The sequence below is a fragment of the Panthera onca genome, chromosome B1, assembly GCF_046562875.1.
Source record: "Panthera onca isolate mPanOnc1 chromosome B1, mPanOnc1 haplotype 2, whole genome shotgun sequence".
Taxonomy (NCBI): domain Eukaryota; kingdom Metazoa; phylum Chordata; class Mammalia; order Carnivora; family Felidae; genus Panthera; species Panthera onca.
In genome coordinates this window covers 35,176,426-35,191,598 of record NC_138342.1, presented here as the reverse complement: position 1 = coordinate 35,191,598, position 15,173 = coordinate 35,176,426, and the positions used below count along the sequence as shown (strand labels likewise).

The 15,173-nt window shown below is 36.5% G+C and overlaps 1 protein-coding gene across 1 annotated transcript in view; it reads right to left on the bottom strand.

Moving 5' to 3' along the window:
- Positions 1-15,173, bottom strand: part of SLC30A9 (solute carrier family 30 member 9) — an 84,500-nt gene that overhangs the window by 24,063 nt on the left and 45,264 nt on the right. Inside the window, exons 8-9 of the mRNA XM_060655147.3 lie at positions 10,318-10,385; positions 7,500-7,602 (exon numbers count right to left, since the gene is read on the bottom strand). Of these exons, the coding sequence (XP_060511130.1) occupies positions 7,500-7,602; positions 10,318-10,385 (171 nt within the window). The remainder of the gene's footprint in view (positions 1-7,499; positions 7,603-10,317; positions 10,386-15,173) is intronic.

The window sequence follows — 15,173 nt, the reverse complement described above, 5'->3', positions numbered from 1 at the left end:
CATAGATCATCCCTAATCCTGTCCATCCCCACTCCCAGAAGCAGGGAAGTATGAGTTAGGTTTGATATGTGTCCTTTCAGACCTTTTTCTGCACAATTGTATGCGTGTATAACACACAAATAAATATACACAAATATATCAGTTTTGTAAATATGACCTACATCTGTTTGGTTTGCAACATAATGAAGTATTAACAGCTAGTGGCTAAGAAGCAATGCTTCCCCTTCCATGATCATCCTTCCCTTTTTGGTTTTCCTTCAGCATCATACTATCATTCAAGTGCTTAAATGTCATCTTGGAATATCTTTCTAGTTGTTTGAAGTGTATGACCTCCTTACAAAAGACAGAGCAAGGACTGTCTTCTTCTAAACACTACATTGTAAACTAGGTGCTCAATAAATTCATACAAATTAATATTAATGATGCATTATATATTATTTAGGAGAAAAGTTTTAAAAAATGAACTGTCAGAGAAATTGTAAACCTAGATACCACCAGAGGTACAGATCTAATTTAAAAGTTAAGGTGTTTTAGTCTCTCAAGGGGTAAAGAAAAAAATATTATAGTTATAAAAATACTATAAAAATTTACTCTTTAATAACTGGAATTTTTATCTTTTGACCACCTTCATCCATTTTTGCCCACTGCCGCCCCCCCCACCTCCCGCCACTCCCCTTACTCCATCTTGGCAACCACCAATTTTTTGGTATCTAGGAGTTTGGGATATTTTTGTTTTACTCCACGTATAAGTGAGATTACACAGTATCTACCTCCAACTTTATTTCCCTTAGCATAATGACCTCAAGGTCCATCCATGTTGTCATAAATGGCAGGATTTTTCTTTTTTTTTTTTTTTATGGCTGAATATTTGTGTGCATGCATGTGTGGGTGCATGCACAACACATTCACACACACCCACACATTTTCTTTATCTTTTCATCTAGTGACGGTGTGGACCCAGGTTGTTTCCATGTCTTGGTTATCGTAAATAATGCTGCACTGAACACCAGGGTGCAGATATCTTTTCCATAGTATTTTGTTTCCTTGAGATAAGAATTCCAGAAGTGTGAGGTGATAGCTCACTGTGATCTTGACAGCATTTCCTTGATTAGTAACGTTGAGTACTTGAGTACCTTTCATGTACTTGTTGGCCATTTGTATGTCTTCTTTGGAAAAATATCTATTCAGATTCTTCCCCATTTTTTGATTGGATAGGTTTTTTTTTTTTCCATTGAGTTGTAGGAGTTCCTTAGAATTTTTAAAAATATTATTATGTCTATGGGGCGCCTGGGTGGCTCAGTCGGTTGAGCGCCGACTTCGGCTCAGGTCACGATCTCGCGGTCCGTGAGTTCGAGCCCCGCATCGGGTCCCTGTGCTGACAGCTCAGAGCCCGGAGCCTGTTTCAATTCTGTGTCTCCCTCTCTCTCTGACCCTCCCCCATTCATGCTCTGTCTCTCTCTGTCTTAAAAATAAATAAACGTTAAAAAAAAATATTAAAAAAAAATATTATTATGTCTAAAAAGCTTTCAAAAGAGATACATTGAGTTGTATCAGTTCTTTATATATTTTGGATACTAATCCTTTATCAAATATGTCATTTGCAAATATCTTCTCCCATTTAGCTGGTTGCCTTTTAGTTGACTGTTTCCTTCACTGTGCAGAAGCTATTTATTTTGATATAGTCCCAGTACTTAATTTTTGCTTTTATTTCCCTTGCCTTAGGAGATATACCTGGAAAAATATTGGTACGGTTGATGTCAAAGAAATTATTGCCTATACTCTCTTCTTGATTTTTATGATTTCAGGTCTCACATTTAGGTCTTTAATGCATTTTGAGTTTATTTTTCCATACAGTGTAAAAAAGTACTCCAGTTTCATTCTTTTACATGTAGCTGTCCAGTTTTCCCAGCACCATTTATTGAAGAGACTATCTTTTTCTCTTTGGACATTCTTTCCTACTTTGTCAAAGACTGACTGACTATATATAATTGTGGGTTTATTGCCAGGTTTTCTATTCTATTCCATTGATCAATGCATCTAGTTTTCTGCCAGTTCCATACTGTTTTGATTACTACAGGTTTGTAACACAACTTGAAGTCCAGAATTGCGATACTTCCAGCTTTGCTTTTCTTTTTTAAGACTGCTTTGGCTATTTTTGCAGGGGTCTTTTGTGGGTCCATAAAAATTTTAGGTTTGTTCTAATTCTGTGAAAAATATTGTTGGCACTTTGATAGGGATTGTGTTAAATCTGTAGATTGCTTTGGGTAATATAGACATTTTAACAATATTTGTTCTTCCAATCCATGAGCATGGAATGTCTTTCCATTTCTCTGTGCTATTTTCAATTTCCTTCATCAACATTTTATAGTTTTCAGAATACAGGTCTTTTACGCCTTTGGTTGTTTATTCCTAGGTACTTTATTATTTTTAGTACAACTGTAAATGGGATTATTAATTTCTCTTTCTGTTGCTTATTAGTATATAACAGTGTAACAGATTCCTGTACACTGATTTTGTGTCCTGAGACTTTACTGAATTCACTTATCAGCTTTACTAGTTTTTTTGGTGTAATCTTCAGGGTTCTTTATAGTATCACGTCATCTGCAAAGAGTGGAACTTTTACTTCTTCCTTATTGTTGTCTGACTGCTCTGGATACAACTTCCAATACTATGTTGAATAAAAGTAGTAAGAGTGGACATGCTTATCTTGTTCCTGACCTTAGGGTCAAAGTTTTCAGTTTTTCCCCATTGAGTGTGATGTCCACTGTGGGTTTTTCATATAACACCTTTATTATGTTGAAGTATGTTTCCTCTAAACCTACTTTGTTGAGGATTTTTATTATGAATGGATGTTGTACTTTGTCAAATGCTTTTTCTGCATCTATTAAAATGATCATATGTTTTTATCCTTTCTCTTATTGATAGACCACACTGATTGATTTCGGAATATTGAACCACCCTGGCAACCCAGGAATAAACCCTACTTAATTGTGGTGAATGATTTTTTTAATGTATTGTTGGACTCAGTATGCTAGTATTCTGTCAACGATTTTTGCATCTATGTTCATCAGAGATTTGGCCCAGAGTTCTCTTTTTTGGTGGTGTCCTTACCTGGTTTTGGTATCAGGGTAATGCTGGCCTCATCAATTGGATTTGGAACTTTTCCCTCCTTTTCCATTTTTTGGAGAAATATTTAAGAAGAATAAATGTTTGGTAGAATTCACCTGTGAAGCCATCTGGTCCTGCACTTTTGTTTGCTGGAAGTTTGTTTCTTTGTTTTACTGACTCAATTTCCTTGCTAGGAATAAGTCTGTTCAAATTTTCTATTTATTCCTGCTTGTTTTAGTAGGTTAATTTATACATGTCTTCTAGGTTGTCCATTTTGTTGGCATATAGTTTTTGAAAATATTCTTATAATTTTTTGTATTTCTGTGGTGTTGTTTATCCTCTCTCATTTGTATTGAGTCCTCTTTTTTTCTTGATAAGTCTAAACTAGAGGTTTATCAATTTTGATTTTTTCAAGTAATTAAATCCTGGTTTCATTGATCTGTTTTTTTCAGTTTCTATATCATTTATTTCTACTCTAATCTTTAATACTTCCTTCCTTCTCTGTTGATTTGGGGTTTTGTTTTGTTTTTTTTCTAGCTCTTTCGGTATAAGTTAGGCTGTTCATCTGAGGTTTTTCTTGCTTTTTAAGGTAGGCTTGTATTACTACAAACTTCCTTTCACAACAGCTTTTGCGGCATCCCAAAGATTTTGTTTTCTATTTTTTTTAAATGTTTATTTATTTTTGAGACAGACAAGTACAAGCAGGGAGGGGCAGAGAGATGGGGAGACACAGAATCTGAAGCAGGTTCCAGACTCTGAGCTGTCAGCACAGAGCCCAACACGGGGCTCAAACTCATGAACTACGAAATCATGACCTGAGCTGAAGTCGGACATTTAACCGACTGAGCCACCCAGGCGCCCCTGTTGTGTTTTCATTTTCATTTGTTTCCATGTAATTTTTAATTTCATCTTTGATTTCTTGGTTGACTCATTCATTGTCTAGTAGCCTGTTATTTAACCTCCATGTATAAGTGAACGTGTTTGCAGATTTTTTCTTGTGGTTGATTTCTAATTTCATAGCATCGTGGTCAAAAAAGATACATATGACTTTCATCTTTCTGACTTCGTTGAAACTTGTCCTGTGGCCTAATATGTGATCTATTCTAGAGAATGTTCCATGTGTACATGAAAAGAATATGTATTCTGCTGTTTGAGGATGGAATGTTCTGAATATAGCTGTTAAATCCACCCAGCCCAGTGTGTCATTCAAAGCCATTATTTCCTTATTGATTTTCTGTTTGGATGATCTGTCCATTGATGTGAGTGGGGTGTTAAAGCCCCTTACTATTAATGTATTAATACCAATTAATTCTTTCAAGTTTGTTATTAACCTTTTTAGGTGTTTGAGTCCTCTCATATGGATGCATAAATATTTATAATTGTTGTATCTTCTTGTTGGATTGTCCCCTTTATTATTATACAGTGTCCTTATCTCTTGTTACATACACTCTTTAAAAAAAAAAATTTTTTTTAATGTTTATTTATTTTTGAGAGAGAGAGAGAGAGAGAGAGAGAGAGAGATTGAGAGAGAGGGAGAACATTAGCAGGGGAAGGCAGAGAGAGGGAGAGAAAGAATCCAAAGCAGGCTCCAGGCTCTGAGCTGTCAGCACAGAGCCCAACGCGGGGCTCAAACCTACAAACTGCGAGATCATGTCCTGAGCTGAAATCGGATGCTTAACGACTGAGCCATCTAGGTGCTCTTCTTGTTATACTGTTTAAGTCTATTTTGTCCAATAGAAGTATTGCTATGCTGGATTTCTTTTGACATTCATATGCATGACACATCTTTCTTCACCCCCTCACTTTCAATCTGCAAGTGTCTTTCAGTCTGAAATGATTTTCTTGTAGGCAGCAGATAGACTGGTCTTGATTTTTAATCCCCTTGTCACCCTCTGTCTTTTGATTGGAGTGTTTAGTCCATTTATATTCAAAGTAATTATTGATAGATATGCATTTATTTGTCATTTTGTTACTGGTTTTGTACTTGTTTCTATAATTTTTCTCTGGTCCTCTCCTCTCTTGCTGTCTTTCACAGTTTGCAGCAGTTAGACTGGGTCTGAGTCAAATTTCTGATTCTTGGTTGTCTGATAATTTTATTAGATGGAACATTATGAATGTTAGATTAAGTGTCTGGATTTTGTTGTCTTCTTACAGAGTGTGGGGCTTTGTTGTAGCATGTCATTAAGTTACCTGCAAATCAGCTTGAGCCTTCAGAACTTTTTTAGGGAGGTTCTAAAATAGCTTTTATACCAAAGATCACTTAGCCTTACTAGTAAGATATGACCCTTCTATTTGCCTGGGTAATCAATGAGGACTGTATTCAGATGGTCAGAACTTGAATGTATCTGATCGCTGTGTAAGCTCTACTCTAGGAATTAGCCTAATGTTCCCTGGTGTTTCTTTGCCCAGACTCATGTAAAGATTTACCCTACACCCTTTGCTTAAAATTCAGCAAAGACACAACTGAAAGAAAGAAAGAAAGAAAGAAAGAAAGAAAGAAAGAAAGAAAGAGGAAAGAAAGAAGGAAAGAAAGAAGGAAGGAAGGAAGAAAGGAAAGCAAGCAAGCAAGCAAGCAAGCAAGCAAGCCCATATGTAGACTTCTGCTACTTTTTATCTGCAGTTCCCTCCTCTGTGGAACTCTGCCTTGTAATTTCTAGCTACCTCAGCCTCAGTGAACTCTAGTTTCTGCCTTCTCAACCCAATGAGACTATTATCTCCCACCTTCCTCCCACTATTCCAAATGTGTCTTCAAGCAAAAAAATGAGAGAGATCATACAGCTCAACTCATTTGCTTCCCTTCTCTCAGGGATCATCCTATTGCAGTCCTTTGTCCAAAGTGTGAAAACACTGTTTCATAAATTTGGTCCAGAGTTTTAGCTGTTTACAGCAAAAGACTAAGTCCAGTCCCCATTAGTCCCTCATGACTGGAACCTGAAGTTCCTTATGAAATGTTTTACAACTGGAATTTTTTACTCAAATTATACTAGCTATTATTCCAGGTCTGTCCACAGATAATCTACCAGTCTTTTAAACCCCTGAATATACTGCAGACTAGGGACACTTCAGGGGCGGCCGGGTGGCTCAGCTGGTTAAGCATCCGAGTTTGGCTCAGGTCATCATCTCACACAGTTCATGGGTTTGAGCCCCGCGTCGGGCTCTGTGCTGACAGCTTGGAGCCTGGAGCCTGCTTCAGATTGTGTCTCCCTCTCTCTCTGCCCCTCCCCTGTTTGTACTGTCTCTCTCTCAAAAAAATAAATAACAATTTAAAAATAAAAAAAAATATTTTTTGAATCCTAGATAAAAAAAAAATGATCTTCAATTTTTTAAATAACAACTAATACTGAAACTAATACTCTGTACATACCCTCTTGCCCTATGTACCAATATTTTTATATTTCAGTATTTTTATGTTCAGATAGGCGTTCAACATTAGATACTGTGTTATGTATCTCTCCCCATTCTCTCCCCCAACTCCATACCACAACTGAGTGGAAAAATATTTTAAAGATAGTAGCTATTAAGTGTCTCATGAGTCTGAAATTTAATTCAAGGGAAAGATTGCTAGTACTAATAGTAAATGTCTTCTTTCCTTGCTTTTACAAAGGGTGTTAATTCACTTGACAGTGATGAATTCTCAGGTTCAATTTTTAACTCAGATCGCTCTCCCTGCTCTCTACCATTTTATTATTACTTTTAACTTTGTCTAAAATATTGTTATTATACCTGTGTCTCTTACCATAAATTCTCCCAAATCTGTTCCTACAAAACAGGAGTATAAACAAATAAATGCTAACAAGGTATTCTCTTAATACACCACATTCTTTAAAATGTGAAAAGCAACATAGGTAGAAATGTTTACGATGTTCTTAAAAAAGACTTAGGTTTGTAGTAGTCAAAATCCTGAAAGTCGAAGGGGATTTAAAAAGGTATTCTAATTTTATAAAAATCTTTCTTCATTTACAAATTCAAAGAAAGGAATTTAAAATACCAGTCTAATGTAAAATGGTTTTAATTCATCAATCACATGTGAATCTTTTATATCTTTATTCAAAAAACTTAAATTGGCTCTTATCATCATAAGAACTCATATTCAGAGACCAAATTTCTACCTAATGGTAAGAAGCTCTTGTACAAAATCCTCTGCTCAAACACTTAGTGACCGATAATCTTATACGTCATATTCCATTGTTGTAAGTTCTTAAAGCAGAACAACCTGCTTTAAAATACCGTGACCATTTTTCTATGTATTTCATCATTCAAAAGTAAAAAAATTTTCATTTTATTCCTCATGCCAACTATAGGAATCATTCTATTTTTAAATAAGTCAGCTTTTAGACAAAAGGCTTAAAAATTACTTTAAAACTAGTAAGGAAAAAGCTTTTACCCCTCACCTGATTACAAGTATCAGATAAAGAATGTATAGCTTCAGAGAACATACTTGCGGAACCCGTATAAATCCAGGCAAGAAATTTAAAGAAGCAATTTAATCCATTGCTAGAAGAGAAAGACAAAACAATTTAGCATAGGTTTTGATACAAATTTCCACCAAAAATTTATGTAATTGACTATACATACCTCTATACTAGATTCTGTTCAAAGTAAATTAAAAAGAATCTCTAGTCTTCAAAGAACTTCTTATATTTTAGGTAACAAGAGTGCAAATTTGAAAAACACAGGTTACGGTATCATTACTCAAATGAAGAAACATGATACGTGTAAAACAAATTACTTAAGTGTATTTTGAGAACTGATGAGAGTGTTTTATATTTTGACAAAATAAAGTTACAAAGGAAATTAAGTGTCTTCGGCGGGTTAAAGAAGATATGCACTTGATATTGTCTGGCAGACCAGTGTCAAAACCAAGACTTTGATGAAAGTCTGTTTTATCAAGCAGGCAGATGCCAGAGACGAAGACGAATCTAAACCAAGCAGTCTCAAGGTCATACCAGAAGATAACAGATGCTAAAAATAATCATGGTTAGCTCTGAGGAAGCTGGCTGGTCAGATGCCAACAATAATGACTGGGACGGCTTATCTCGGGCACTATACTAGTCACTATGTTTCATTATAACGCTATTATTATATAAATATTAACATCTTCATTCTATAAATAACAAACTATAGGTCCCCTTCCAGCTACCCTTTCCCCTCTTCCACTTCAGATAATTTCTTAAAAGAGTTATATGTGCTATTGCTGTCTCAGTTTTCTATACTTTGCATTAAATCTTCAAGCCATTTAAAGATGGCTTATGTCTCGGATACCTCATTAGATTATTCTTATCAACACCACAACTGTTTCTTATTATTAAATCTCTGAAAACATTTTAGTATTTTCCTTAATCTCACAGAAGCGTATGGCACTACTTTCTTAAAATGCTGTCTTCCCTTGGCTTCCATGGTATGCTGGTTTCTTCCTAGTTCCTGGTTTGCTTTCCTTTCTCTTCCTCAGTCTCCTCTGCAGGCTCTTTTCCTCCACCCATTTCACAGATGTTAGCATTCTTCAAGGTTTCCTCCTAAGAGGTTTTTCTTCCACATTCTCCAAGTGATCTTAACTACTCCTATGGCATTAATTATTATTTCTATATTACTAACTCTCTAAATCCCTAATCCAGCTCTCCTCTGTGACCTTCAGGCCAATATATATTAACAATAATTATTAAATACCTATTAGGTACCAGGTATTATGCTAAGCAGTTTATATACATTACATACATTCTTCCGAGGAAGAAAGACTTCATTGCTAACCCTGCTTTACTAATGAAAAGAATTAATGCTACTGCACTTAGTGCATCACCATCTCTTCTCTATATGATTGTAAATGACTTCCTCCAGTCCAGCTCCTCTCCAATCCTTAAAGATGAGAATTATGTATTGTATCTTTGAATTTCAAGACCCTACCACAATTCCTGAGATGCCATATATATATATATATACATGTATATATATGTATATATATATATACATGTATATATATGTATATATATATATATGTGTGTGTGTGTGTGTGTATATATGTATATATATTAGAAATAAAATAACAAATGAAGTATGGAATTAAACTTTTTAAACATCCTAAGATAGATTAATCAGCAAAAGAAAAAAAAATAACAATAGGAATCAATTAGACAGAAAGAAAAAGAAGAGACACAAATATCAATTATGTTCTTCTGAGGTAAGTGAAAAAACAAGAGTGCAGATATTCTTCTGTAGTTACAACCCATGCTGGTTTAGTTATTCAAAAAATGATCTTGGCCAATTCACCATTTTTTCTTCCAGAGACACAGAGAGTGAGCGAGCGAGCACGAGAAGGGGAGAGGGGCAGGAGAAAGAGAATCTCAAGCAGGCTCCAAGCTCAGTACAGAGCTGACTCAGGGTTGATCTCACAACCCTGAGATCATGACCTGAGCTGAAATCAAAAGTCCCATGTTCAACTAACTGAGCCACCCCAGGTGCACATAATTCACCTTAAAAAAAAAAAAAAAAAAATTCTATCAACCCCAATGAAAATAAGAGAATTTTCAATGTTTTTATTTATTTTTGAGAGACAGAGAAAACACATGCAGAAGCAGAAAAGGGGCAGAGAGAGAGGGAGACAAAGGATCCAAAGTGGGCTCTGCTCTGACATTAGACAGCCCGATGCAGAGCTCAAACTCATAAACCGTGAGATCATGACCCGAGCTAAAGTTGGAGGATTAACCGACTGAGCCACCCAGGAGCCCCCAAAATAAGAGGATTTTCAGAGAGCAACTGTTCTTAGATCTTAATCACACCAAAAATAGACACAGTACAAGCACAGGTATCTATGTGGACTCTTCCTTCATCACGTTACTGACAATAATTAACAAAGACTCATTCAACTTCCTTCTAGAACAATATAAACTTTTGGGATGCTTGGGTGGCTCAGTCGGTTAAGCATCGGACTCTTGGTTTTGGCTCAGGTCATGATCTCACAGTTTGTGAATTCGAGCCCCACATCGGGCTCTGAGCTGATAGCACGGAGCCTGCTTGGGATTCTGTCTCCCTCTCTCTCGGCCCCTCTCCAGCTCTCTCTCTGTCTCTCTCAAAATAAATAAACTTAAAAAACAAAAGTATTAAAATGATATAAACTTCTAACTACCTAGATATTAAGTAATAAATGTTTATATTCATGGATATACACGTTAAAAATAACATGTTTCTATTTCAAATGGCTTATTTTTCAGTACTTACATGCAAATGGCAACCATCACCACTTTTCCTGGCCCTTTAAAAAAAACTGATGTCGTTCTGGACCGTGGCTATAAAAAAGAACCAAACAAATAAATCTCTAAAATTTCCCAGGGAAGCAGTTTAATGCTTATAAGTGACTCTGACACACCAGAAAAACATCTGTTCTTTCAAAACCTCTAAACAACTAGATTGATTGATTGATTGATTGATCTCCAGAATTTCCTCTTCGAAAAGTGAGAAGATGGAAATTGAGAATGCCTATGGTCTTTTTCCAAAACCATAAATGTTTATTTTGCTTCCTTGTAAGTAATTTCCTATCGCCAGAAAAGATCTGAGTTGGTTACACAGAAACTAGGGATAAAGTGATAAAAATGTACTGAACTAAAACTGATACACTCTAAAATTTTCCCATTTCCCAATTTCCCATTTTCCATTTTCCCATTTCTTAACTTTTAAACAAGGAACAGCCAAAGCCAAGTTTCCTTCTCTAATTTAACTCCTTACTGCTCTCTAAACACCAAAGACCTCGAGTGATAATAAGTTTAATTCCTAAACAGACCAAAACAAAAGAAATAAACCAAGTAAAGAAAAATATTTTTCTTGAGTTAAATGTAGTTTTACTCTTCCTTCAATGTATACTTTCTGTGTTTTTTCTCTTGCTCTTTCCTCTCCCTGGAATGTTATCATCATCTTCCAACACAATCTGTCCAGGTTTTACTCATCCTCTTCCATGTTACGCCAGGTGGCACTTTTCTACGTAAAGCCTTCCTTGGTCAGTCACAGAGAATAAATATTCATTCTGCTGCACATTTATTATTAAAATTCAATTCAATTTAATTTCTATTAAAGTACTGCATATATTCCGCCTTATGGCATTTATTCAAGAAATTTTTATCGTGCAACTACTACATGCCTGGCACAATTCTGATGCTGGGACCTGACAGTAAACAAAACAAAAGTCCCTGCTTTCACTGATCTCCCAGTCTAGTCCAGAAAGATAGAGAATAAATCCATAAACAAATATATACCAGAAAATAATAAAATAAGGAAGATAAAACAGAATGGAGAGGAACACGTATGGGAGGGGGAGGGTATATGTGGGAAGATTTATTTTAACTAGAGTAGGAAAGAGGTTCAAGGATGATAAGGAAGCAACCATGAAAAAATCTGGAAGAACAGTTTCAGACAGAGTATACAGCATATTTAAAGGCTGGAAGAGAAGCACAAAATAAGGTTGGTGTGGCTAAGAACATAGAGAGCAAGGAAAATGGTAGGGGTTGAGGACAGAGAAGGAAGCAGGGGCCATATCCCATCGGATTTTGGAGAATATGGTAAGGAGTATAAATTTTATTCTAATGGCAAAAAGAAGGCACTGTATGATTTTATACAGATACTTGACATAGTCTCATTTATGTTTTACAAAGATAGAGTTTATAATGTAGAGACTAAATTATGGAGACAAAAGCATAGTGGAGAGAACAATTAGGAGGATACTCCAGGTAAAAGATAGTGATAGTTTAGACTAAGGTTTCAATAAGAGACATGGGGAGAAGCAGTTATACTAGGTGTCTATTTTGAAGAAAATGCCAGTCAGATCTGCTGATGGGATTTAAGTATAAAAGGGTCTATAATAAATGTCTAACATTTGGAGATTGAGTAAAAAAGCAGTTTTGTTGCAGAAGAGATAAAGAGGAGGTATTCATGAAATTAGAAGGAAAACCAGGTGAAAGACTGTCTTGGGCTCCTAGAAAACAAGGTGTTCCAAGGAAACAGAATACTGCTGGTGGTGGTAGGCACTTGAATACTTCTCCTCTGATTTCCATGAGGACAGATACTCACACCCCCGCTGATACTGTGGCCTCTTGCATTTAGCCAGTCCGTCCCCGCTCCCCAGTGGCCCTCTGGAGGTTGACTAAGTTTAGCGAGGCAAGTTTGGGAGAGAATGCTGGGCATGCCTCTTAACTCCCTCCTTTATTTTGGGATGTGGTACACATTCTCTTCTGTTCTTTCATGGCTACGTATCTGGGTAAGATGGGTAGAACTGTCTACAATTTACTGGGTAAGTCTAAATAAGAAGAGTCTCTAAGATCTCATACACTGGCTCAGAACTCTGAGAAACAGCTGAGGAAAACAAATGAGTAAAATTTTAGGTTGTTACTGGGATCATGCCACGTGAGAGTCAGTTCTTGGTAAGTCACCACAGCTTATGGCAGTTTTGTCCCCTAGCAGCAGACTACAATGGTTTTGCAATTAGAAACAGCCCTCACTGAAGGTGCAGGTCCTATAAGACAGGGTGCTGCAGCTTAAATGTGACTTCTATAGAGGCATCTTGGCTTGGTATTGCCATTTCAGGCATGAGGGGAGAAAAATGCCTTTTTTAACTTGTTCATACTCTTACAGTGTTTTGCAGTCAGGTCTGCAGACCAGGATTTTACACAGCACCTCCTAAGTTTCCTATGGACCACAGAACACAAGAGGGAGCTTCTAGATTTAAAGTGTTAGGGTCAGGTCTTGACAATGTGCAATTAGATGCCCCAAATTTTGTTTTGAACTGCCTGCAGGACTAAGATAAGGAACTAGGCAGGGAGAAACCCTATTCACATGACTTCAAATTGAACTTAGATATGCAAACTATAAATTCTGACCATGGCTCTAGATTTCCGAGTTCTATCACTTACTGATAAATAGAAACCACAGTATGTCTGTCTTATTACAATGAGAATGTGCCGCACGCATCCTTTGGCTGAAGAGAGAGAGAAAAAAAAAACCTCCATGAAATTATTTTAGGAATAGTAAAAATGTATAGAAATAAATGCAAAGATGCTGCTTAAGATGGTGGAAGATGAGAAATATTTCTTTGGAAGAAAGGTTTAAGGACTTTGGGGATAAATAAGATAAAGAAAGAAAATGATATCTTTAAAATCAGAATAGAATATTAAAGAATAACAGATTCACTGAGCTCAAACTGTTCTGATAAAAAAGACTGTAGAAAAGATGATTATGTGTTAGTTGTCACTAGATCAGAAATAGTGACGAAGTCCAAGGAAAAGCAAGAGATCCACAAGGAGCCAAGATTCACAAGCCACTTGGGAAGTATCCTGTTAAAGTTACCAATAAATTCCATAATGAAAGCAATGGGAGAACCATCCCTAGAAATCAGAATGGCCACCATGCTGGGAACTACTGAAACTGGAAGATGGGTACATCAAATATCTATTTTTTTCCACTTTTGCATACATTTGAAAATTTTCATTACAAACAATTGTTTTTAAAAATATTGGAACAGAACCAAAATTTGGCAATATTTCAAAAAAAGACTACCAACAAAATCAGCAAAAAATACTCAAAGCACTACTGATGTATTTCAAGGTTATAACGGCAAGAGGAGATAAAGGTACTTCTAATGGTCTAAAGGACTATAAGAAGAAATTCACAGAATTAGAATTCTAAGGGAAGGCACAAGAAAGTAGAAACATATTAAAGGAGAAATATATTAAAGTAACAATGAGAGGGGCACCTGGGTAGCTCAGATGGTTAAGCGTCTGACTCTTGGTTTTGGTTCAGTCATCATCTCACAGATTTGTCAGTTCAAGCCCCACGTCGAGCTCCATGCTGACAGCACAGAACCCACCAGGGATTCTCTCTTTCCCTTCTCTCCACCTCTCCTCAGCTTGTGCTCTCTCTCGAAATAAATAAAAAAATTTTTTTAATGTTTATTTTTGAGAGAGACAGAGACAGAGCACGAGCAGGTGAGGGGCAGAGACATAGACACAGAATCTGACGCAGGCTCCAGGCTCTGAGCGGTCAGCACAGAGCCCAATACGGGGCTCAAACTCACGAGCCTTGCGATCATGACCTTAACCAACTGAGCTACCAAGGCGTCCCTAAATAAGACTTTTAGATAGATAGATAGATAGATAGATAGATAGATAGATAGATAAAAACTTTTTAAAAAATAAAGGGATAATGACAAATTAGATATCAGATAGATAGTGTTCTGAGGAGAGAATGCTTTTGGCAGACTCAGAAGACAGTAAGTTCATATCTATCAATCACTACTGGAATTTCCTAAGACAAAGAAAAATACCATAGAAAAACAAGTGTCTCGATCTGGGGAGAAAAAAAAAACAAGTAAAGGTAAAGAAGGTATTTAATTCCAGCAAATAGGACTAGCCCCATATATTTCGGAGAAGGAAAGCAGCCATCTTCAGTAGGAGAGTGAATGTTCCTTACAGGAATATGGAACAGTAAAGGGAAATTAAATACTAAGGTGTTATCCTATTACTACAAAAAGGGGTGTAACAGAAAGAAATTCTATTCAAATCCTGGAACATTTCAGGGTTGACGACTATTAATCTTCAAAGGCCTCTAGTGACACAGATTTCAGAAGTCAATAGCTACTATTCAAAAATCTGGTGACAATGACCCTCCATGTGAAACAGATACAACAGTAGGAACAGACCTTCCCAGGGAGCAGGTCTCACCAGCCTCACAGGAATGGGCAGTGGCAGCAGCTACCAAGCACGGAAGTGAAAAGGCTGGCTCATAAGGCATACCAAGGCTCTATCTATCACTGGGATGCCAGAAGCACAAAACTCAAAGGGGAAATGGAAATTAAAGAGTTTTGGATATAATGAATGGAAAAGAAAAGAATATCAAGTAAAATACGACTAGAGTCCTCATCACTGCCAACTTAAATTTTGCCAAAAGGGAGCAATGTCTCAAATGTAACTCAGAAGAAAGGAGACAATTTACATGGCGGGTCTTTTCTCCAGATAGGACACTGACTTCTTCACGGGAGATACCTCCCATTTAGGTTTAAATGAAAAGCTGACTCTGGACATGACTACCTGGTA